Source organism: Neofelis nebulosa, chromosome 8 (assembly GCF_028018385.1).
Source record: "Neofelis nebulosa isolate mNeoNeb1 chromosome 8, mNeoNeb1.pri, whole genome shotgun sequence".
In the NCBI taxonomy this organism is placed as follows: domain Eukaryota; kingdom Metazoa; phylum Chordata; class Mammalia; order Carnivora; family Felidae; genus Neofelis; species Neofelis nebulosa.
In genome coordinates, this window is record NC_080789.1 from 120,368,575 (window position 1) to 120,393,860 (window position 25,286).

General features: G+C 44.9%; 1 protein-coding gene and 1 long non-coding RNA gene across 8 annotated transcripts in view; one reads left to right on the forward strand and one right to left on the reverse strand.

Moving 5' to 3' along the window:
• Positions 1–25,286, reverse strand: part of KIAA1217 (KIAA1217 ortholog) — a 308,757-nt gene that overhangs the window by 155,100 nt on the left and 128,371 nt on the right. For 3 of the 7 annotated variants that reach the window (XM_058681686.1, XM_058681682.1, XM_058681683.1), the window contains exon 3: positions 9,599–9,679. The exons of the other annotated variants lie outside the window; for them this stretch is intronic. In XM_058681686.1, coding sequence (XP_058537669.1) covers positions 9,599–9,679 — 81 coding nt within the window. The remainder of the gene's footprint in view (positions 1–9,598; positions 9,680–25,286) is intronic. 7 annotated transcript variants of the gene reach the window in all.
• LOC131483496 (uncharacterized) lies at positions 20,037–23,865 on the forward strand. Its single transcript, XR_009247721.1, has 2 exons — positions 20,037–20,236; positions 21,373–23,865. It is a non-coding gene; the product is annotated as an uncharacterized LOC131483496 (long non-coding RNA).

Here is a 25,286-nt window from a genome sequence, read left to right on the forward strand (position 1 = left end):
GGTGGTATTTAGCCTAACTAAGTCATAGTTTCTCATCTGTAAGACCAGAGGCTGAACTAGTTGGTAGTGAGTCCTTTCAGGAGTAAAATCTCGTAACTTAGGGGTGCCTGGGTGGCTCAGTCGGTTAAGCATCTGACTTCGGCTCAGGTCATGATCTTCCTGGTTCCTGAGTTCGAGCCCCGCATTGGGCTCTGTGCTGATGGCTCAGAGCTGGAGCCTGCTTCGGATTCTGTGTCTCCCTCTCTCTCTGCCCCTGTCCTGCTCATGCTCTCTCTCTCTCTCACTCTCTCTCTCAAAAAAAAAAAAACCAAAAACCAAAAAACAACACACACACACACTTAAAATTTCCTAACTTAGACATACACACTACACAAAGAAGCAAAAACCTTGTCATTCAGACTTTCATTTACTAAGATTTCCTTCAAATTATTTACCTGATTGCACTTGCTTGATAGAAATGTGTGGCTTAGCTAGCACTAAGATTTAGGTTTCCACACTTTCCTCCCCAAGTGCATGCAACATGGTTGCACAGCATTAATTTTTAAAAGACTGCCACACTTGCACTTTATCATCATGAACAAATATTTGCTGAAATGTTCACCAGGAGCATTATGCTGTACGAGGAGATCAAATTTATTCTTATTCTTCGCACTGCTGTTGTATTTGGAGACCAAAGCCAAAGAGAAAGGCAAGTTTAAGCTAGAGGCTTTGATGATGGGTTTCCATTCCCATTTTTCGGACCCCCTGGAAGTCAAAGTTGAAATGCCGAGATCCAGAAAAGGAAACTTGCAAATGTAGCTTTGTATAATATGTTCACCTTCAGGAGTGGTGAGGCGTCTGGTTAGCCAGGTGACTCACGTCACTTCAAATTATGTCATGTTTTGAAAACCAAACTCAACGTTGCCTTCCTGAAGTTTTACATCATCCGAATCAGGGCCCAGTTTCCACAGAGAATTCAGAAATATGACATTTCAAACGTATTTGGAATAATTCATTATGCTAATAGAGTTGACTTTGGATAAAATAGGTTTCAACTGTGCAACTCCACTCATACCTGGATTATTTGGTATACTGTAAGTATATTTTCTTTTCCTTACGATGTCTTCAGTACCATTTTCTTTTCTCTAGCTTACTGTATTGTAAGATTACAGAATATAACACATATAATATACAAAATATGGGTTCACTGTTTACGTTATCGGCAAGGCGTCCAGTCAATAGTAAGCTATTAGTGGTTGTTCTGGGGGAGTCAGAAGTTATACACACAGATTTGACTGTGTGGGGGGTCGGCTCCCCAACCCCTGCGTTGTTCGAGGATCAGCAGGACTCATTAACTGACTTGGTTAATTTGATCACGACATTCAGACACTTTAATCTCTTTAATTCTTGTACTTGGGGAGCTTTTGACTCAAACCTAGTTAAAATTCTGACTTGAGTTGAAGAGAACTTTCTGGCTTTTAAGTACTCTTGTGAAAGATTCAAGGTGCAAACTATTAGAAGTTAACAACAATAGATTATCCCCAGACTTTCGTTTTCTCTCTCATCCTTACTCCATGTTCCTCTGGCTTCCGGAGAATTAACGAGCTGTCGCTAAGGAAAGTTTAAGTTTCTCTACTTACAGAGTCCTTTCTACAAACCATAGCACAATCACTTGCCTTCCTTCTTTGCCTCTCCTTGTTTACAAATGACTTTATTTTTAAAAAAATTTTAATAAGTGTATTTATTTATTTTCAGAGAGAGAGAGAGAGAGAGAAAGAGAGAGAGAACAAGAGGGAGAGGGAGAGGGGCAGAGAGAAGGACAAACAGAATCCTAAGCGGGGATGCAGGGCTCGAGCTTACAAACTGTGAGATCATAACCTGAGCCGAGATCAAAAGTCAGACATTTAACTGACTGCGCCACCTAGGTGCCCCCCCTGAATTCTTTTATTTAATATCTACATCCAATGGGGAGGCCCGAACCCATGACCCTGAGATCAAGAGTCACATGCTTCACTGACTGAACCAGCCGGGAGCCCCTCCTTGTTTCGAAATTCTAAGGCATCTGCTGGGCTTGGAACCGGGGATGGGAAGAACGGCAAGAGCTCGCCGAGGACACCTGGCTCCCATCCTGCCTCCATCCTTATGGAAACCCACCCCAGATGGCTGTTATCTGCATCGGCCGACATCGGCTCCCTTCAGGTGGCCCGGCTGCTGCTGTCAGGTAAGTCTGGGACCCACAGCCAGGCGCGCGTCGGAAGCAGCAGGCCCTGGTCTCCGCAAGGCTCTTTGGCTACTTCCCACAACTTCTGCGGCTGAGGGCCAGAAAAACAAAACCCAAGCCGCTGTCTCCTCAAGGGCCATTCTTCTGCTGATGGCCAGGCTGGGGAATAGACAGAGGACATCCAGTGTTCTAGAACATGTCAGGTGGACATGAGAACTATAATACACACGTAAGACAGAATTGCTTGGTTTTATAACAATTATGAAAGTTTTGGGTGGGTCTGGTGCCAAAGACTTAGAGGAGAAGAAATCAGCTTTTATTTTGTTTTTGTTTTTGTTTTTAATTTTTTTAATGTTCATTTATTTCTGAGACAGAGAGAGACAGAGCATGAGTAGGGGAGGGGCAGAGAGAGAGGGAGACACAGAATCCAAAGCAGGCTCCAGGCTCTGAGCTGTCAGCACAGAGCCCGACGCGGGGCTCGAACTCACAGACCGCGAGATCATGACCCGGGCTGAAGTCGGACGCGTAACCGACTGAGCCACCCAGGCGCCCCAATCAGCTTTTATTTTTAATAGAAAACGTGAGTGCAAGCACTAAAGGGTCCTGCTGTCGGTGTAAACACACACACAACTGACTGTTTAGTGCATATCCGCGTGCCATGAGAGCAGCTCGGGGACACGTGCCAGCTTTCCAGTCAACCAGGAACTTCTGGGCCTTGCGACCGGAAGGGCATATCTGCACAAGCCCCCCTTTGACGCCAACTTGCAACCGTGCACACCTGAGATTCTTAGAGGTCCCTTCTGTCTGAAGTTTAGCTCTGAAAATCAGCATTTCCCTTCCTCAGCTTGGACCGAGGGGACCCGTTTTCTCTGGGATTTATTTTGATGAGTTACCCCTGATAAACTCAGCTTATGCCCTGTTTCTTCAAGGGTAATATTTCAACCCCTTCCCCCTTCTTTCCACCAAAAGGGTACCCAGACATTTTTCATGATTTTCACCTGTGAAAACAGAAAGATGTTTGGTCTGGAGTAAAATCAGACGACTCAGCAGTTGGGCAAAGCACAACTGTGTCTTTCGTCTCCACATTTTCCTTCGCCGTGTGTGTTACTTCGTTATCAGATCAGAAAGATGAAAAGGGCAGTGACGCCAAGGAGTCACTGGCCATTGCCTCCCTGTCTAGAGCCGGCCACAGGCATCCACACAGCGAGGCAGGCACGGCACTGAGCCACGTGAGCCACGCGGGACCCCTGTGCCACCCACCTCTCCCCCTGCAAAGCCCCCTCTACAGATGCCGAGAAACCAATGACAAGGACAGCCGGTGCCGAAAAGGATGCTTCCTCATTATTTATAGAAGCACCACACTACACAGATCCTCTCTTTCACATTATTTCTGTGTCACACGAATCTTTTGAGGTATTAATTCTCTTGTCTTCTCAGTTGTCAGCAACAAACAAAAAAAAATTATGGAACATCTACTCCTGTCGCTTATTTCCTGAAAAAAATTGCCAAGCCTTTGCGTTCTAAGGTCTTCCCAGGGGAAGGTCTATTAACATTGTCTTTATGCTACAGAGGCCAACAGGAAGACCTTCTCCCTAGATTGGACTTAGGAGGTGAAGGCGTTTGGAAAATAAATATGGTGGTGTCCTCCCACCCTCCACTGGGTGAGGAGGAAGGTTGCCAATTGGGCAGGAAAAGGGGGGATGAATGACTATCCAGGACCAGCTGGAGCATGCTAGTTTTATTGGTGGTGGTGGTGGCCGCCATGGTGTTCTTCAAATTATGAAGATCTGGATTCCATTTACGAGGAGTGTCCCCACTGGGGAAGACGGATGTAGGGCATGCTTACAGTGTTTGAAACTGGTTCCAAGCTTACCCAGTTTTATGGGACTAGATGCATTCCTTAGGATTGATTTATGACCCCAAGTGATAAGAATAAATTTCTCAATAATTGCTGAAGTCACACCAGATGAGTTTGATTTGCAAAAATTAGAAAGGTGATACTTTCTGTACTAGTGGGTCAGGGAGTGAATCTGTATATGTTACATCTATAATAGAATAAATAAACCTAGAGTAACATAGAAGGCTGACTAACAAAAGTATCATGGAACCAAACAATGGAATATTACACAGTCATCATCAGGGTCTTTGAAGGATTTTTTTTTCAACTATAACTTCAGAAATGGAAGCAATACCCCCCAAATATTAGCACTGGTTTTCTCTATAGGGTAGTATTCTGAGTAACATACTTTCCTCCTTATTTGTCCCAAATGAGAATAAATTCCTTCTGCAAATCGGAGATTTACAGAATGAGCATGATACTTTTAAAAAATTTTAATGTTTATTTTTGAGAGAGAGACAGAGTATGAGCGGGAGAGGGGTAGAGAGAGAGTGGGAGGACACAGAATCCGAAGCAGGCTCCAGGCTCGGAGCTGTCAGCACAGAGCCTGATGCGGGGCTCAGACCTGTGAACTGTGAGATCAGACCTGAGCCGACGTCGGACACTTAACCGACTGAGCCACCCAGGCGCCCCTAAGCATGATATTTTTAAAGAGCAGATCAGGGGAAGGGAAGACTGTCTCACAAAACATTTAGAAGCCAGGAAGATTCTTGTCTATGGTGACCTGAAGATACTCAAACCCACGCCTGTCTTCTCATGTGTAATCCTTATGATTAGATTCCAGGTAAAAGGACTCATCCTTAAAATGGCCCCTGACATGAGGACTCAAATGCATGGGGAAAACACAGGAACGAAGAAGACACATTTTCATTTTCATGCCATGCAAAATTCTGCAGGAATCCAGAATTGGGTGGACGTCCACGTCCAAAAAAGATTACAGCTAAGAAAGAAGAGCCAAAAGCCATCCGTTATTTTTTGGACATGCGGATAATGCACTTTACCTTTTAAGGAGACATGATTCTTGCATCCGTAGTTCTTTTTCTCCCCCCTCCCATCTGCAGTTCTGCCTCCATTACTATAACTTAACTTTAGGACTCTTAAAAAAATTTTTTTTAATTTTTTTGTTAACATTTATTTATTTTTGAGACAGAGAGAGAGAGAGAGAGCATGAACAGGGGAGGGTCAGAGGAAGAAGGAGACATAGAATCTGAAACAGGCTCCAGGCTCTGAGCTGTCAGCACAGAGCCTGACGCGGGGCTCGAACCCACGGAATGTGAGATCGTGACCTGAGCCGCAGCCGGATGCTTAACCGACTGAGCCACCCAGGCGCCCCAAGGGCTCTTAAAATTTGACTCCAGGTAAATTGGGAACTTTAGCAATTTTTCTTTTTTACAGTCTGTTGAATATTTTCTATGTTTCAACCCCTTCGTAGTATGTAGATGATATGATTCTCAATTTTTCCCTTTGCGAGGCTTGTGCCTAAAGGAGCAGATGCGCCCTGGGCCCCTCCCCAGGTCAGCTTGCAGGGCAGCCTCTCCCACTTTCAGGATTAGATGCCAACCTGCCACCTGCCCGCCTGGTGTCCTACCTGTAATAGGACACAGGCCTCGCTTCTGAAACAGCACCTTGAACCGGCTGTTCTCTGACTTCCCTCCCAAGCCGCAATGAGACAAAGACTTTGGAAAGAAGATAAGGCCTAGCTTGACTCCCTCTGTCTTTTAGCATTCTTCCACGGGGTTACAAAGTTATACCATCAGCGAGTTCCAAATCTGGATCTCGTTAACTCAGACCCCCTCCCCCCCCTTCAGACACACACTCCTGCAGTTAGTTCTCTTTAGTGTTGTGTTTTCCTCTTGAAGGAGTTGATACACGCGAAAAGGCCAGGCGAGGAACACGCCGTTTCTTCGTGCATCCTGTCTGTTATGGGGATGGATGTCCCTTTTCAGAAGGCAAGAGCAAAACAATGGCACTTGTGGAGTGTAACACAAGGAAAACGACTTCCCCTCGTGAAGCAGTTAATAAGTGTTCCTCTGTGCTATAACGGGAAGTATGTAGAATGTATGTAAAATGTCGAATCTATCAGAAAGGCTGACCCTGAAGTTAATGGTCAAGCCAATCACAGTTAGCTATAGTCCTAAATTTGTCTCCGCCTCCTCTGAGATTTTGCCTTCAGATTTTTTAGTTTATCCACGTGAGTGGATGTCTCTTGACTGCAAGCTGCCTGGAATCAATCACTCATTATTTCTCTCTCTCTCTCTCTCTCTCTCTCTTTCCCCTCCTGTATTTTGAAACAAGAAGATGTGCATTATAAACAAGTAAGTGTCACAAGCTTGGGCTCCCACTGTCCTCACTGGGAGAAGTCTGAGCAAAGCAGCGGCAGATGCCTTTACAATTCAGAGAGCTAGCAATGCACTTCAAAGGTTTCAGGATAAAAGGTGTCTGAGTGAGGGCTGCTGTTATTATGGGTGATGAAAAGCAAGGGCCTGCCAGGGGGCTTTGAAATTTCAAGTCAAATACAACCAGCCTAACAAGGAATGCTAAATATGCCCTGTAGAAGGCCTCCTAACAAAGCCATTTGCAAATTCATCCTCACAGCCCAGGCTGCAGTCCTTTCTGGAGAGGACGTGGGGCCCCCTAGAGCTGAACCGCATTGTAGTGAAACGAGAGGCTTTCCCTGTGAGCAGAGGCCCCTCCTTTGACTTACTTATCCTGGGAGATCTGAAGGTGTCCCCAGTCCCCCTGCAGTGAGGAAGGCCACAGGGAGCTGGGCCAGGCGGGACACTGGGGTATTGGAGGCGGCCATGCCTTCCGTGCTTGTGGCCAGACCCTCTTCAGACTTCTTGAAAGTAGGATCTGCTGATACTTTCCAACTCAAACACACACACCCATCACCACCACCAGCCACCCTCCCAATGTCACTGGAATGCTTTTCAAATGCAAAAATACATGTGAAAGTTCTGACAATTTCAGGGTAAAGGTTCTTTTCCCCTCTAGAGCCACTATAAGAAAGAACATCAGGGTCTGGGAACACGGAGGACAAGATTGAGAATGAAAGCACTTTCCTCTTTACCACACGGTTCTTACAGAATGCAGATTCCAATCTGGCCGTGCACTGGCAATGTGACCCCAGGTGAAGGCTCTCTGGAACCTTCATTTTCATTTCTACAAAATAATCAAAATATCTACTTGATATAGATGTGGTGAGGAGTCACCGAAAAAAATGCTCAGGAAGTTGTCAACTATAAATGATAGAAAGCATCTAGCTACCCTTGTGGAGAGCTGCTCTCTTGAGGGCGGTTCTAGATGGCTGGGCTCCCAGCTATCCAGTGGGGGTCCCTCGGCTTGGGGGGTCCTATGTGAGAGAAGTGAATACAACCACCCTCTTTCTGTGTCCACCCCGCCTGACATGAGTAAATGGTTACTTCCAATTTCAAACCAGAGGACGTGACATCTTCCGAGGCTGAGCGTTACTCCTTTAACCAAAAAGGAGGAAGAATATCAATTTCCAACCTTATTACATCCCGTTCCTCCAAAATACACCACTGTCATTGTAACTTGTGTATAAATGCTTTTCAAAAAATAATCCCTCAAAACGACTTTCAAATATCCCATTACTGGCTGATATATCCAAAAAAAAAAAAAAAAAAAAGTCAGTGCTGAGAATTTCTTTCAAGCATAAGGAAAGACAGCAGTGCAGGGACCCCAAACACTGCACAATTTATGATGGAGAATCCCACATTATGAAGCTAAATCTCTATTCTGCAAGAAGACAGGAACAGTTAAAATGGCGGCAGATTTTAAATTGTAGGGAGAAGCCATGCGTGACATTTTTCTCCTTTCCTGCCCTCCTGTTCAGCGCACGACACATGTGCAAGGAAATAATTAAGCTCCATTTTAAATGAATTATAGAAATTACAGAATTATAGAAACGTGAAATTACAGAAACATGAAAATGATTAAGCAGCATGGGAAAAAATTAGAGGTAAACACCCCATCGTAAGTGAGACCGTGGGGGGAGGGGCGATGATTCTCTGTAGCAAGTCTGGCGGAACTTTTACTTGAATGTCCCCTTGGGGACAAACTTTCCAGTTTGAGCTTGTTACCCACCCCCAAAAGACCCATGAGACCCGTTACTAAAAAAGGAAAGGCAGGGGCCCCTGGGTGGCTCCGTGGGCTAAGGGCTTGACTCTTGGTTTGGGCTCAGGTCTCCACATCGCGGTTCGTGAGCCCGAGCCCCGAGTCTGGCTCTGCACTGACAAGGTGGAGTCTGCTTGGGATTCTCTCTCTCCCGCTCTCTCTGCCCCTCCCTGGGTTGCGCACACGTGCTCTTTCTCTCTCTCAAAAATAAATAAACTTTAAAAATAAAAAAAATAAAATAAAAGGAAAGGAAAGGGAAAGAGGTCAGTGTGGTCACTGAGGACTGACCAATGGGAAAGAGACCACCTCTGTACAAAGGCCAGTCTGCCGGGGGCTTCCTAAACCTCACGGTTCAAGCCCTCATGGTAAAGAGCAAACACTTCTGGCCTGCACATGCTCAGGAGACGAGAAAGAAATAGGCCACGCGTCTGGAGGGACACAAAGGACGTGGGTGGCAATGTGAGAGAGGTCTGTGGGCACAGCGCCCAGCACCCAGCCAGGTATCCAAGAGCTGGAAACTCTCCCCACCCTTTCCAATTTTCATGTTCCAAACTGCCCCGTTTGGACACAGAGGGCACCGAGGACTGTGGGTAAATAAGTAACATGCTGAACACCGACTCTGGGGCCAGACGGCCTGGGGTCCAACACCAACCCTGTTACTTATCACGACTATGTGGTCTTGGTCAAGTAATGTAACGTCTCTGCGCCTCGGTTTCCCCATTTGTAAAACGAGGACCACAGTACATCCACCCCATGGGCTGCTGTGAGAAACTAATACTTTTAAAGCACTTAGAAGGGTGGCTGGCCCAGAGTAAGTCCTGTATCAATGTGTCTGTTGCTCTCACGTCTTGTTATTAACACGCACGTCAGTAACACGATCAGGAGCCAGCACCGGGTGTCCTGGGGCCGAGTGAAGGAAGAGCCACGGTGCTCCGAGGTTATCAGAATGACGTGGTTTCTGTCGGACGTCCACGACTACTCTGCCTTGAGCAAGGCGGCGAGGAGGGAGGCTTGCCGCAGAGCCCCACTTTTCAGATGGCTGCCCCATCTCTGACTCGCCTCCACATTCCTGCCGGCTCCGCAACTCAGTGTGTGGAAAGCAAACGAAGTATTTCGAAGCAGGCATGCAGTTAGCGTGCACCTTCATATTAACTCTCACAGTTAACACAGAAAGACACACGCGTGTTTCAGAATGCTGCAAGCATTTGGCTTTGATGGGTTTAAATCGGGGCTTGGGGGAGACAGGGAAAAAGTACAGCCCATCTGGTTTAGTGGCTGATGCTGATTAGAAAGCCACACGCAACGGAATAAAAAGGCAGGAGGTGAGGTGCAACTCAATGCAGAGAAAGAAAAGGAGTACTAACTCGCTGAGATGATTCAATTTTCATCAAGTACCTTTGAATGTCAAGTTCTGCCTGAAGAGAGATCAGCATGCACTGCAAAGCCTGTATAACAGGAGAAAAGGAGAAAAAAAAAGATAGAAAAGAAAAGGGGTGAAAACATGATGAGAAAAAAGAATAGGCTGACCAAAATGGACCGACCATCTATTTGTTCACGATGTAAATGTAGCAGTTAACCCCTGTCCCCTCAAGGAAGGAGAAAACAGTGACAGTCCCATCCTTACATTCTAGAAAGAAATGGCGAAAGCAAGCCCCGCCTGGCAACGAGTTTCCCCTAAAACATCTTGCCACCAGCCTATCTAAATTCACTGCGTCATCTGAGAATATGTCACATTGGCCAATTGTCTCCCAAGGCTGCAGGGAAGCTACGAGAGTTGCCAAACCAGATTGAAATACCCTTCCTAGTCTGAGTGCAGTTTGGTGGTGAGCCCCGCCTGCCATCTTGATTGGGAATGGCCACTGGGCTTCTCTCAAGACTGGCTTGTGAACTCAGTGCTCTGCACCTGGGCTCTGCCATGCAGGATGACAAGACTTTCATGATCACACCCAATGTGAATACTTGCAGGAACAGAAGATCAGGATCACAGCTGAGGGAACAAATTCTGTCCCTGAAATCTGGGTGACCCTGGAGTGTGTGTCTTCAGTTTATTATGCTTCCTGTGCCAGTATGTAAATATTTCAGTTCTCACTGATCCCCTGATGAATTTTTGGACTTTATCCTTTATGTCTATTTATTTTTGAGAGAGCGAGAGACAGAGTGCGAACAGGGCAGGGGTGGAGAGAGAGGGAGACACGGAATCCGAAGCAGGCTCCAGCTCCGAGCTGTCAGCACAGAGCCCGAAGTGGGGCTTGAACTCACAAACTGCGAGATCATGACCTGGGCCAAGGTGAGACGCTCAACAGACTGAGCCACCCAGGCACCCCCTGGACAATTTCGTTTTTTAAATAATCACGGTGGAAATACCTTTTTGTCTTTCTAAAAATGAAAATTTCCATAATCCTCATGAGCAGATGACTCACTCCTGAATCCAGAATCAGCCAGTGAGAACTGAAAGCAGGGTCTCAAAGAAATATCTGACTCCCACGTTCCCAGCAGCATTATTCACAACAGGCCCAAGTGGAAGCAAGGGTCCACCAACAGATGAGCGGATAAACAAAACACGGTGTGTATGTGTAATGAATATTATCAGGCCTCAGAAAGGGAAGAAATTCAGACACAGGCTACAACATGCAGGAGCCTTGAGAACATTATAGGAAGTAACATAATCCGCACACAAAAAGACAAACGCTGTAAGAGTCCGCTTACGTGAGGTACCCAGAGTAGTCAATTCAGTGATACAAAGTAGGATGACGGGTGTCAGTGGCTGGGAAGAGAGGGGGATGGGAAGGGGCTGTTTGATGTGGACAGAGTTTCAGTTTTGCAAAACGAAGAGTGCTGGGGGCTGGTTGCACAACACGCACCTAACACCACTGAACTGGTTAAGATGGGGGTCCCTGGGTGGCTCAGCCAGTTGAACGCCCGACTCATAGTTTCAGCTCAGGTCATGATCTCGCAGTTTCGGGAGTTCGAACCCTGCGTCGGGCTCTGGGCTGACAGCCTGGAGCCTGCTTGGGATTCTCGGTCTCCCTCTCTCTCTGCCCCTGCCCCGCTCATGCTGTCTCTCTCCCACTCTCTCTCTCTCTCTCTCTCTCAAACACACACACACACACACTCTCTCTCTCTCTCTCTCTCTCTCTCTCAAAATAAACAAAACTTAAAAAAAAAGTGGTTAAGGTGGTAAACTTTGTGTCACGTGTATTTTACCACAATTAAAAAGAAAAAGTAAAAAAAACAAAAAAAAATCGGCCAGTGAGATGTCCTGGCTCGACACCCGCTTGTTACAATTACTGCATGTGCACACGGATGTATCCATATGAATATGACCAAAATATACACAGCCTCTAAACATCGTCACAATTGAATTATATGGTATCTGCGGTCCATACCACCATTATAGATACAGAGATAAGATGTATATATGTGTATTTCTTTTATTTCTCACTAATTTTATATTATTTAGAAGCTGGTTTCACACATATCAGACACAAATCCCTACAAGGAAAAGAACGTTTGAATACAGAGGGCTACATCCCAAAGCCAAAAGACAGGTCTCTAGGCAAGAACTGTACTTAAAATGGTCTATCTAGAATGCATTCAGAAGTGGGGAGGGCGGGGGGGAGGCAAAGAACTCAAAGGGACTTTTAAGAGAACAGGAGAGTGACACCATTAGAAGAGCTATTAGCCAGACTGACCTCATAAAAGCCCTTTCCTAGGTGAATATATTCTCCCTAGAAAGGTGAGGGTTGCTGTAGGGCTTCTGATTCTTTACAGGCTTCATCAACTACGAAAGAAATCTGAAGCAGATCACAAATACTAAAGCCCCGTAGGTGCATGATAAATAAAAGTGCAAGATAAAAACAGGATGATAGATTTGAAGAGCTGCTGTGCACAAGCAAGAAGAAAAGGGTGCAGAAAACCAGAACTTGCATCCGAAGGAGATGGGAAATAAAATGGGCTGAGGGCAGAGAACCCGAGAGAGAGCCAGCCCCGCACGGCGCGGATGGAGAACAAGAGGGGGGAGGGGAGACCAGTTCTCCAACAACGTGGCTGCCAGGAGGGCAGAGACCCCAGCCTCTCTCTGAAGGAGGGCTCTCAGCAGAGGGACCTGCAACAATAATAATACAATACTTGGACAAAAGGGGGACAAAGAAAGTCGCTAAAGCAGCTGCTTTAGGCAAGGACTGCCTGCAATCCAAGAACGTAGGGGGACAAACACAGGAGTGGTCAAAGGCTTCCAACTTCGAGCAAGTACCGACTCTGCTTGTCATCCTTTCTTGCCCTTACTGCCCGAGGTCGAGGAAACACAGAAGCTGGGAGAGCCGTCCTGCATCAGAGCAGGAAAGGACCCTGGGGGTGCCAGAGAGGCAGGAGGCCTTTCTTCAAAGATGCGGTCGGTGGCTCCCACGCAGAAGGGGTTCCAGCAATTGGGTCTGCAGGAACTCGAGCTCTCTAATGACATCCATTTCCTCGGGATTACAAAATTCAACTCACAGAAAACCTCCTCACTTTTCAGCAGGTTCCATACGTGTGCAAAATGTTTCGGGCTCTATAGGTTCTGAGCCCTGCAGAAGGAAGTGTGGAAGGAGAATGGGATTTTATTAGGCCACTCACATACTCCGGTTAAACCAAGTGTGTAGAACTTAGAAGTCTGATTTATAGATTTGACCATAAAACAGAAAGTTGTTCCTAAAAAAAAAAAATCAGTGTGGGTGGGGAAGGAGCATCTCCGAGTCACTTCAGAGAATTATAACGGCGATCAGTAGTTGACGGACATCACGAGGCCACATCAAGATAAGGGAATGTAACGGCAAGGCCCACGACCTCAAGGAAACAGCTGTAGCTGCATCATGATAACGCCATAAAAATTAAACAGAAGGAAATTTTTATTATTTCAAAGATTCCTAATAAATCCGATGGCATCATAAGAGGAAAATGGTCAAGGGAAACGACACAGGTGGCCGTTCCACTAACTGGTGCTCAAGATGTCTTTGAGAGGCTAAATGCAGCAGGAAGAGAAAGAGGTTCAAAATCTCTTCCTTAAGAATAAAGACAGTGCTGGTGAGCCTGAGAAGGGCAGATCAGGAATAGTAAATATTGAGTAATGACAAAGAGAACCAAAAATGAACAACACACACAGTATTTCTAACAGCCTGAATCATGAGCACTATTCATTCTCTTTCTTTTGCTCTGTATCTTCCTGAGCTTTCTAGAATAAAGATAATTACATAAGAATACGAAAAGAGAAGAATATGGGTGACAGTCATAAAAGGCAAATGTAGGTCCCTAGTGAGTAACAGTGAGAGAAAAACCATAAGGAACTTTGGAGATTTGCCAAAATCAAAAAGCTCGCAAAAGGTTCTGGTTTTATCCAGAAATGGAAGATTTTATGATACACTTTCCTTCTAGTCAACTTTTGACTATTTAGGAGTAATTGAAGCAGTCTGAAGACTATTGTGGTCAAAGAAAATGTATTCATGAAAAAAAATGACAAGATCTAGCGAAAACACGTCCATATTAGGGGTTCCCCAGAGTTTGTAATTATACAGTAATCACGGAGTTGTCCATTGTACCTTCTTCTAACAAGAAGATCTAATTGCCAGAGTCTTAACTTAGAATTTTCATCATGTTTCTAAATTTACAGACCCGTATTTCCTCTTCCTCCTCTCTTATTGCCAACACCCTTGTTCTTTATTTTACCAATGGAGAATTATCAGTATTAGTTTCCACTTAGTTCCAGATTCAAGGGATGCAAAGTGCTATTCTGATCCAATTTCTGAAAGCCTTCTGTCTTCCTGCTCTTGGAAACACATAGCAGCTATTTAATTCCTGTAAGCCTGACATTCCTTATCTGGAAAGCGAGAACAATAATAGTATTTACTTCACATAGTTGTTATGAGGATCAATTCCTGGCACAGAATAAGAAGGCAAATGCTAGGAGCTTGAAACGTTTATTTAAAAAAAAAACTGCATTCCCCAGAAGATGCTTTACTTACAATAACTAGGAAGTACGTATCTAATGCCTTAAAATTTTGCATATCCTTTCGATTCAGCCATTCTATTTTGAGCAACTGACTTTAAGGAAATCTATAATCTATAATAATCCACAAGCAGGTACGCAGTGGAACCCACCAAACTAAGCAACTACTAACAATGATGAAGAAGCAGACTCCGTAACAACACAGAATGAAGGTCACACATATAATGGGTGTGTGAACATTTAACCCAATGTTAATCCATGTGGGTTGTGAGATCATAAGTGATTCTTTTGCTCTTTATCTGTTCTTTCCAGTATTTCCAGAATGCACATGTATTACTCTTACGTTAAAAAAATATGTATATATATTTTTTTGAACTTGTGGGGGATTTGGGATTTGAGCTTGCTTTTCTGATTTGTTTTTCCCTCCCCAAAATGAAGCACTGAATATGATATAAACAGCTACAGATGAATTTAAACCAAAATCAGAAAACAAGATTTTACACATTTGACAGCCTTAAAAATGGGAAGAACAATAAGATCCTATCTAAATGCACAGCCTTTTTTTTTTTTTTATCACTTGTAAGCTTGCCAACATTTTGTTTTTTCACCTTGACTATGTATCAGTTGCACCACGAGGGGGCGCCGCGAACTTAACGAGTACAATAAATGCAGCCTCTGGCCTGATGGAAGGAAGCAGCTGAAATCCCGAACTTGAGAGGAAGCAAGACATACTCCACACTGATGGCTTTGAGCCCACCTTCATCTCTTCAAAATGCCTCAGAGTCCCTTAGACAGCTCACTTTGGCTGGAGGTACCCAGTCTGGAAAACTAAAATGGGGCGACCATTTGTGTCATTAACACCAATGACAGCAGAAAGAGTTGATTTCTGCAAATCTAATAGATTTAATGAAGCTGCTATTGAACAAATGAAAATCAGTAGCCCCCATAACACAAAACTAAAGAACACAACAATAGCAAATGTTGCGGAAATCATCTTAGAAGTAATTTGATCCTAAGGACACACAGTTCTATCAGTAACTTGGAGACCAACATAATTTCAGGTTATTTGGGGTAAAAACAAACAAAAAAAAGTTACTCAACTGAGAGACCCAATTGTAGCATAATTCTTTTCTAAAAATGTTTAAAACATTAAAGATGGGATAAAATTAGGTAGGCTTTGTGAGACTTTGTGAGTCATGTTCAGTTTTATAATTGATTAATGATAAACTTAAAATACAGGATAAAGTCTCAGGGACTCTCAAGGGTAAATGGACAAAACAAAACAAAAAAAGCTGCCACATCTCAAAAAGAAAAAGATTCAGGGCAAAAATCCTAGGAATTCCGAATTTCCTAAGAATTCCAAGTAATTCTACAGTGAACTTAGGACAGTGATTGGGGGTATCACTCTTGGAAAGATATACGTGGCTCTGAGCCTCCAGTTCAACTCCTAACATCTCAGACCTTGGGCACTTTACCCTGAAAATGCTGCCTTTATCATGTGTCATGTGTGGTTTCCTCATCTTTTCTTTTTTTAAAAATTTTTAAAGTTTGTTTATTTATTTTGAGAGAGAGAGAAACAGAGAAAGTGAGCAGGGGAGGCGCAGAGAGAAAGGGAGAGACAAAATCCCAAGCAGGCTTCGGCATGCGGCTCTAACCCATGAACTGTGAGATCATGACCTGAGCTGAAACCAAGAGTCGGATACTTAACCGACCGAGCCACCCAGGCGCCCCATTTCCTCGTCCTTAAAGTAGTAAAGATAGTAATAATAATATTTGTGTTACTGTTTTGCTGTATGAAATGAGATAGTTTATGAAAAAATGCTAAATCTGTGCCTAGCATATAAAAACGCAGTACCGGACGCCTGGGTGGCTCAGTCGGTTAAGCGTCCGACTTCGGCTCAGGTCACGATCTCGCGGTCCGTGGGTTCGAGCCCCACGTCGGGCTCTGGGCTGATGGCTCAGAGCCTGGAGCCTGCTTCCGATTCTGTGTCTCCCTCTCTCTCTGCCCCTCCCCCGTTCATGCTCTGTCTCTCTCTGTCTCAAAAATAAAAGAAAGGTTAAAAAAAAAAAATTTAAAAACGCAGTACCTGGCGTAATAAAAGCCTGAGCTTGTCTGTGGCCAAGGGAAGCGTCTGAACGCCTCTGTGCTTGTGTTGTCATGACTCCAATGGAAGTAAGGAGTCTGATGTTTAAAACACCCAAAACCAAAACCAAATACATTCGTCTCTTTCTGCATACAACGGAATGCTGGCTCGCAGTAAGATACACAAATGCATCGACTACCTAGTATAAGAGACTGTTGGCTCATTAACAGATCTCAAAGGGCTTTATTCAGAGGTCTTTCCTCCACATTGCTGCTGAACAAAGAAAAAAATGGAAATGAAGTGCCCTGCATAGTGTTATATAAAATGGCTGAGAAGAATTACCCCAGGTCAGCTCCACAAGGGTGACAAATATCTTGGAACTGCCCCCTACACACAATCTATGGACATCAGGACGACCAGTTCCTTGAGAATTCTGCCTGGTTTTCTTCCACAGCACTTAAATGCCACCTGATAGACTAGATATATCACTAACTTGCTTGTTTCTTCTCTGCGCCCCCTCGCCCCCCATTTAAGCACCAGGAAGGCTGGGATGTCTCCAGTGCTGACTTCACTTCCAGAATGAATAGAAAGGCTGTGAAGGAGGCATTGGTGTTTGGGGAGCCTTGACTTTGGCAGTCTGCTTGCCTTGAGGGCTCACCTCCTGGTCTGTAAACTACCTCAGGTCTGAGGGGTTCAGGCGCAATGAGTTGGCCCAGAAACTCACCCAACGCTCACATCAGCCTCCCCAGCCAACCTGTAGGTCTGTCCCCAGCCACTGCTCATGCTCCATCGAGAGCATTCCAACCCATCACTCTGACTCCCCTGTGCCTTAAGGCTTCATGGCTACTCTCACACCTTCTTGAAAGGAGGCAAATGTCTATCTGATATGGAATTTCTGTCTGGCAGCATTTCCCTTCAATTTCCACCAAACCCTTCTCCCCTGGAATACTAAACACAAAGAAGACTCAAAGCTCCTAAGAAAAAGAGAGCTTCTGAACTCCAGATTTCTATTTCTCCCTCATTATGCCAAACCTCTGTAATACATTTCATCCTTGTTCCAGCTGACCCTTCGCTCCGTCAGGCCATCTTCTGACCGGGCCTTGCTTTGGAAGCAGCCTTCTTGCACTTGAGACGTAACTCAAGGTAAGAATTTTAATAGGGAGGAAAGTAGGATAAAAAATGGGATCATTTAGAAACCATTCGGGAAGGCACCGCATTTCTGATTCTCCCTGTTCTCCCAGAGAAAACAGTCAGAGGCCAGAATCTCTTAGATCTCGACAAACTTCCCCCCTAAGCAAGGGGAACCAGACCAGCAGAAGGATGCCTCTGAGCATCTCGTCTTCCCCTACCTAAGATGGGGAAATGCTGGCCTTTTCACACAACATCTATTCTAGAAGTTTCCATAATGGTTGGCGGTGATATAAATGCGATATCTATGGAATAATGGCCAATGCTGTTCTATGAGGGAGACGTGAGGCTCAGCGGTCCAGAGAGCACTGGGCAAAGAGTTGGAATGTGGGTTCTACAGGCTTTGCTGAGCATTCAGTGTAACTTAGACATCTGTCTGGTCCTCAATTCCTGATGTATAAAACGCAGAGTTAGATTCAACCTCTATGGCAGATCTTAGCTTTGGGTTCTCCAAAAGCATATTGCCTCCTAACGTCCTTGGCCACACCAGAGTGCTCCACACACAGTCGTTACTGAGGAAGGTCTAGCGTGTAGCTCCAAGAGCAGGTGGGAAGACGTTCAGCACTCATTCACTGTTGTCCTCTGAATAAATGACTTAAGCTGACATTAGGCTTTGAATTGGATCCATTAAACCACTGTGTCTCACTTTCCCCTTTCCAAGATGGCAACGACCATCTTGCCTACCTCACAACGTCACCAAGAAGCGTGAACGAGGTAAATCAGACAAAAGCACTGTTGAGTGTAAAACTCTAATAATAACAGTGCAGTAGTGTTTTTATGATGGAGAGGGAGCTGGAGGCATGCACACATGGACCAGAGTTCCTAGAATGCTTTGCTGCTAAAGCATGAAGTCTGGCTCTGTCCACTCCAGGGATGGACCTTCAACACCTCAATCCAGGAGCAGAGAAAAATCACGGTGGTGGATGTTGGCACCCCCATCTCCAGCTGGGGGTCTGGGCTGGGAGACTTGCTGACTGGAGGCCCTAAGGTCCACCTGACTGTGGAGCTGCGACCTCTCCTGACCTCAAGGTAATTGCGGCTTTGATCTCTAGTTCTATGCTGTTGTAGGTATGCTGAGCTCCACGGACTGGGCTCAGCCAACCCACTGGCCCTCATCAGCCCTTATCACCCAAGAGCTCAGTGCTGGAGCCTGGCCTCATTTACCAGTTTCTGGTTGATCAATTCCCAGAAATAGCCAAGTATATTTTTGGGGTTGAAATTTATTGTGAAAGCTATAAGCTTTATTGGGATAAAAATGTGTTCTGACACAAAAACTATTCTTGACAGTTCCATTTCACTGCTGACATCAATTAAATAAGCAAGTGATGCCATTTCTTAAATTCAAAGACGGATTGATATTATTTAAACAGACAAGGGCCATCATCAGTTGCTAGTCTGTGTGATAAAACATCGTAATTATAATTAATACAACATAACTGGGACCATAATTACAAATTAGTAATTTTAACATTGCAATTAAGGAAAATAATCTGTAGAGAAGCAAAAAGAAAAAAAACAACAACCCAGCTACAGCTCTCCGGCATGATTTTGAATCTACTAGAGTTCATACATTCTTCTAGCTGGATGAATACTATTTGTTGTCTTTTTTTTTTTTTCAATGTTTATTTTTGAAAGAGAGAGAGAGAGAGAGAGAGCGAGAGCAGGGGAAGTACAGAGAAGGGGACAGAGGATCCGAAGAAAGCAGGCTCCATGCTGTCAGCACAGAGCCTAACATGGGGCTCAAACCCAGGAACCCTGAGATCATGACCTGAGCCAAAGTCAGGTGCTCAAGCGACTGAGGTGCCCAGGTGCCCCTGTTGTCATTTTTAATATCTAGTTAAATCTTTTGTTGATAAAATAAGTAAAGACTTCAATCTTTTGAAGCAAAAGGTTGGATTCTAGGAGTTCTTCTTGACGTTTAACATACATCCCTCTGACAACGATGAATTTAAAACAGAATGTGTGCACATAACAATTCAACTCTAAACGGGCTTTGCTAATTGCCTGGAAATAGCAGGAGCAAAAAGTTGAAAACAGTCTCAAAGTACACGAACGGCCTCTGGCCCTACACTGAAAAACTGAGAGAGTGAGATCAAGAGAGAGAAACGAGCCCCTCAGCAAAATTAAAAGTCGTATAGTTCCTGTTTAGCGCCACTGGCATGGTAGTTTCTGGAGCTGCAGTGCAAATCACAGCTCAAAAATGTTCCGTGGGGCCCCGGCTCGTGCCACGAAAAGGCTTTCAAGAAAACATTTAAGTTTATCAACGGCCCTTCCAGAAGTGTAGGAACCTGCAGAACCTTCCCATCAAAGCTTCACAGAAAGAAGTCGAAAATACAGGACAGAACCAACACAAAGAGGACTATGCGGACACAGAGAGAAAACCAGAAACCGTTGTTCACAAGCAAAACACAGTGCTATTGTCAAGGCGGTGTTTGACCATACACGAGCCCCACGTGGGTGTCGGGGTGACCCTGTGACTTCACAGGCATTTCCATCTGGACCATCTACCTAGGCTGCCCCACCTCCTGTCCTTCAGAATACGGGGCAGTGGCAGCACTGGAATGTCAAGCCTGTCTGAAGGGCATCTGGTTCAGCCGTTTTGAGGTGGAGGGAGGGGAGGGGGAGACCCTCAGGGAGGGAGCAAAGAGGAAACCGCATCATCGAGATGAGCACTTCCTGTTGGTGTGAACATCTCTCTCCTCTTCCACCCGGAAGATCCGAGAGGCCGCGGTGGGTCTGAGGCTGATGTGCAGGTATGTGGGGTCATTCCAGGCTTTTGGGGAGGCCTTGACACTACTTTCAACCTTTAGTACTCACTGTAGAACCCTGCAAGATTGGCCAGCTATCATCCTCCCCCTTCCACAACCCCCCCACCCCAGATCCCTGCAAAGCTATACTCCCTCCTTTGGTTCGTACTCTCAGGCACGAGGGTCTAGGACAAAGTTGAGAAGGTTACTCATAATTTTCGAACTATCTGTTCCATGGTATTTCAACTCTCAGCCAGGGATGTCTGGTAGGGAAGCTCCCTCTTTCTGACCCTCTGACCCCCTCTCATAATTTACCAAGTATCATGATGACCCCTGCTTCCTTCCCAAAGCTAATAAATCCCACTTGCATATGTGTAACCAAAGCACAGCACGGTTCCTTTGCCTCTAGGAATGGTAACTCACTCTTTTAAGGCAAGACAGCAGAGCAAGAATAACCTTGATTCTTCATTTACTCCTAGTATGACACTGACCTGAACACAGGGCTGACTTTGAGAGGTCACTAAAGAGCTTTCAAATCCAGAGTGGAGGACAGAGTTTAAACAGATAGAGCATTTGATTGGCTGGCATAAGAAAACATTATTATTATTATTATTATTATTATTATTATTATTATTATTATCAGAGAGTGCGAGCAGGGGAGAGAGAGAGAGAAAGAGAGAGAATCTTAAGCAGACTCCATGCTCAGTGCAGAGCTTGACGGGGGGCTCAATCCCACCACCCTGGGATCCAACCAAAATTAACAGTCGGACAGTCAACTGACTGAGCCACCGGGTGCCCTGACAACATTATATTTTTAATAGAATGGTGGTGCTCTGGCCACCATAATGTAAAATAGTCAGATCAGAGCCTGTTTATGAGAAAGGTAAAGCACTGTTTTTAAGTTGATACTTCAAGTATGCACACAAAACTTGCAATTAATAGTAGGGAAATACAAAGCTATTATGTGGTTCATGATTACTCCATGTGGAACACCGGAAAGGAGGTTGAGTTTCTACGTACGCAATCTCTCTTTCAAGGATTATCTCAGCAAGTCACCTGCCCTCCCCATTCATAATGCAATTCTTAGGTCAGCTGAAGAGACTTATGGGTAAAGTGTAATCCAATGTTTGGCTCTGCTGTAGATTCGTCCACTGGCCTCTTTCCCACTCCAGTGGAGCAAACAGTGTTGCAGATGGGGAAGGTGGGCTTCGACAGCACCCAGTTAAGCTGATGGTCACACTTGACACCCTGGGATGAAGCAAAGCAGGCCACCTGGCAGGTGATCCATCCCAAGGGCGCCCAGAAGGCCCATTCCCGGCCCTGGGCTGCATTACACTCCCAGGCAGGAGAACGTCTTCTTGCTATGTTGCCAGCCACCAGCATGTGTAGACTCGTATCCTTTTCATTAACCACAAGGGCAAGGTCAGCCATGTGAGCAAGCAGGGTAGTGGCTTGTGGTCGGTCATGGGGGAAGAGGGTGATTTCATGGAAACCAAGAAGCCTTCTTGTTCCAGGAACATTACACCAACCTGCCAGCTGAACCCTGCAAATCCACAGCTCCTTGATTGGCTAAGCAGGGGCTTTGAACTAACTCCATTATTCAAAGTGAAGACACCCCTGGGGAGAGACAGCAGCAGCAGTACCAGATAAAACTTCGTATCAATAATTTAGCAGAGAGGAGATTTTGATAGGATACAGGAAAAGGGATCCAGAAATGAAATAAAGTGTGCAAGGCAATTGTTCCTTCCTTCCTTGTTTTTGCTGAGTTCGTGAGCCTAGGTGCAAGGTGAGGAAAGGTCTTGTATTCTCCCCGGCTCCCTGGCTTCCCCTCCCCTACAGGACGAACCTCCTGCTTCATAATGGGCAACAAGCTAGACCATGGATGAGACTCTGTGGGCGTGTCTCTTACACAAAGGGGCGGGGCCCACCTACCACCGCCCACAAATGACCAAACAGACACAAAGGAGTGCTGACCTAGGATCGTGAGGGAAGGGTGAGGTTATAGAGACTTCAGGAGCTCCAGAAAAGCATGGAGCTCGAGGCAGGAAGAAAAGGAGGGCACTAGATGGGAAGAAAGGAAGCCAGACGGGAATTTTTGAAGAGGTAGATTCCAACAACCTATTTACAAGTCACATATCCACTCTTTCAAGAAGTAACAGTTGAAATACATAAAATACCATCAAAATCCCCTGTTTACTGTTAGCTCCAATGAATAGAGGAGGACAGGATTTGGCAACAAGGTTTTATGAAGTTCCTTTTGTTTCTGTCACTTAACTCCGTGCTTACAGGAATAAAACAGAGACTAGTGAGCACACTACAGAGGAAATACGTATCCTATTTCAAGGTCAACTACTAATGGCTAGAAAGAGTTTTACTGTGTCCCTCCAGAGATGTCAAAACTTAAATAATGGAAGCAGAATTTCCTTGATTCTTCTCTGATGGAGAGTTTTTCTTAATGACTGGTGTTTTACAGCTTGGGTAGTCTGAACTGATCATGAAAACACATCAAAAGTATGGAATCAATACTAAAAGTTTTTAAAAGTACCACCAGGCAAAGACGGGTCTGTCTACTGCGCTGTCTCGGAACTAGAACACAAAACCAAATTATCTTTACCTACGATGGAAATCACGCCAAATATCTTCCCTTCGGTCAGCCCATGATCTAAATCGGACTGCCTCCCCTCCCCCTAAGTTTGTAAAGAGTCCCCCACAGCTGCTACTGGTATGGAAGAATATTATCCTATAGCGTCGATGTCATCATCGTTTAGAAGCCAGGTCACAGTTTTAAAACCAGGAAGCATCTGTAGCATATAAAATTACTTTTAACTTCTGAGGCTTCCAGGCCTAGAGCCAAAAGGTAATGAGTTACCTCAAAAATATTTCTTCACCAGAAAGAAATTATTTGGGGGGTAAGGGGTGAAACAATAGCAATTCAAACCACCTTACTCAGGGGTGAAGAGTAACCATCCATCGCGCTTGCTTTCCAGCTCTTCATTCTCTGTTCCCTGCCTTTTCCTCCAAGACCAAAATTCTTTGCATGCCCCAATTCTGGATCCTCTCTACAACATTCCCCAAAGGCCTGCTCTTCAGCTCTGGGGGCTAAAGGCATTCCGAGTCCACAAGCTTTTCATTATTGCTTATATTTCTTTTCTGCTGACCATGATTGCACATGAACTTGCCAACAATCTCTACTCAGGAGAGAGATTCAATTCTTTTTACGAAGAAAAATCATTTGGTACTTTATTTCTCCATGAAGCTCTCATAATCGAAAGGAGTTCAATGCATCCAGCAAGTGACTCATTTTCCTTAATGGCTTTCAGACACTGGCATGCACATTCCAACAGCCAGAGCAGGGAAGGTAGGACCGCCCCAGGTTAGACAAGGGAGGCTCCATATCAGCGTGCCCGGTGGAACAGGCCAGCCGGGAGCAGGGGGCTGCTTTGGAAAGGGCATAGGCTTGGAAGCAGATCGTCCTCGATACACTGTCCACCAGATAAGTTAGCCTGACTGAGCCTCAGGCTTCTCATCTACGAAATGGGAATACCACCGCATAGAGTTTCAGTGGGGAATAAATGAAATAACTCTCACGCCTGGCACATGGTCCAATGTCAATAAATACTTCTGCTTTGCTCATTCTCCAGCCTCTCTTTGAATATCCTCTTAGAATACACACAGATGTTGGGGAATCCTCAGACTAGAGGGATTGTGTTCTATATTCCACACTGGCTGATTCTGGCAGCCATTTTTTTTTTTCTTCCAAATGAGCAAGGTTACATGTCCTTCACAAAATCACAAAGGCAATAGTCCTCTAGTGATAATCAGCGTAACCTCCCATAAACATGTGAGGCCCCAAATTATTTCACGTGCTTGGGTCTGCAATGTGGGAGCAGCAACTTGCTCAGAGCACCATCTACCCTTCACCAGAGCTTCATATTTCTCCCCCAAATCACTGCTTTTCACTGAACTCAGTGCTCACAGAACAGGAATGAGAATTTAGTCTGCTTATTCTTGAGATCGACTATTAACTTGGCGACTTCTGGTTTCCATTATGTGCAAAATCCTATAGAACATGTAGGAGGTGACTTTCCTAAAATGTATATGATATCTCCTCTCTTTCTCTAAGACCTCACTAATTTCTAATTTAAACAACAACAACAACAACAACAACAACAACAAAACACCTCCCTTTATTTTTAGGTAATTTATACCAAAAATACAAGATGATTTTTAAAAGATCACTTATACCATAAACACAGAGTAAAAAAAAAAAAAAAAAAAAAGAAGAGATCTGATGTGAGTATATACTCGGAGCTAATAAATACATCCATTTGCTAAGCTGTGCTGGATATGCTATTCTAAAGCGACTACATCTACTAACAATAAAAATGGCAGGGCGCCTGGCTGGCTCAGGAGGTAGAGCATCCGACTCTTGATCTCAGGGTAGTGAGTTCGAGCCCCAGGTTGGGTGTAGAAACTACTTTTAAAAAACAACAACAGGGCACGTGGGTGACTCAGTCGGTTAAGTGTCTGACTTCGGCTCAGGTCATGATCTTGTGGTTCGTGAGTTTGAGCCCCACATCAGGCTCTGTGCTGACAGCTCAGAGCCCTGAGCCTGCTTCGGATTCTGTGGCTCCCTCTCTCTCCGCCTTACCCTCACATGCGCACTGTCTTTCTCTCTCAAAAATAAATAAACATTAAAAAAATTTAAAGAGAATAATCATACTCTAAGTACACTGGGTCAATAATTACCTCTCCGTTAAATAGTAGTTTTCTTTTTTTTAAAATTATTTTATTTATTTATTTTGAAGGAGAGAGAGAGCACAAGCAGGGGAGGGGCAGAGTGGGAGAGAGAGGATCCGAACAGGCTCCACGTTATCATCATGGAGCCTGAGGTGAGGCTGGATTCCCCAAACCTCGAGATCATGACATGAGCTGAAATCAAGAGTCGAACATTTAACAGGCTGAGCCACCCAAGCGCCCCCTATATAGTAATTTTTTTTAAGGCAAGGAATGATATGCAAATAGCATATACATGGCAACACGATCCTACCTATTC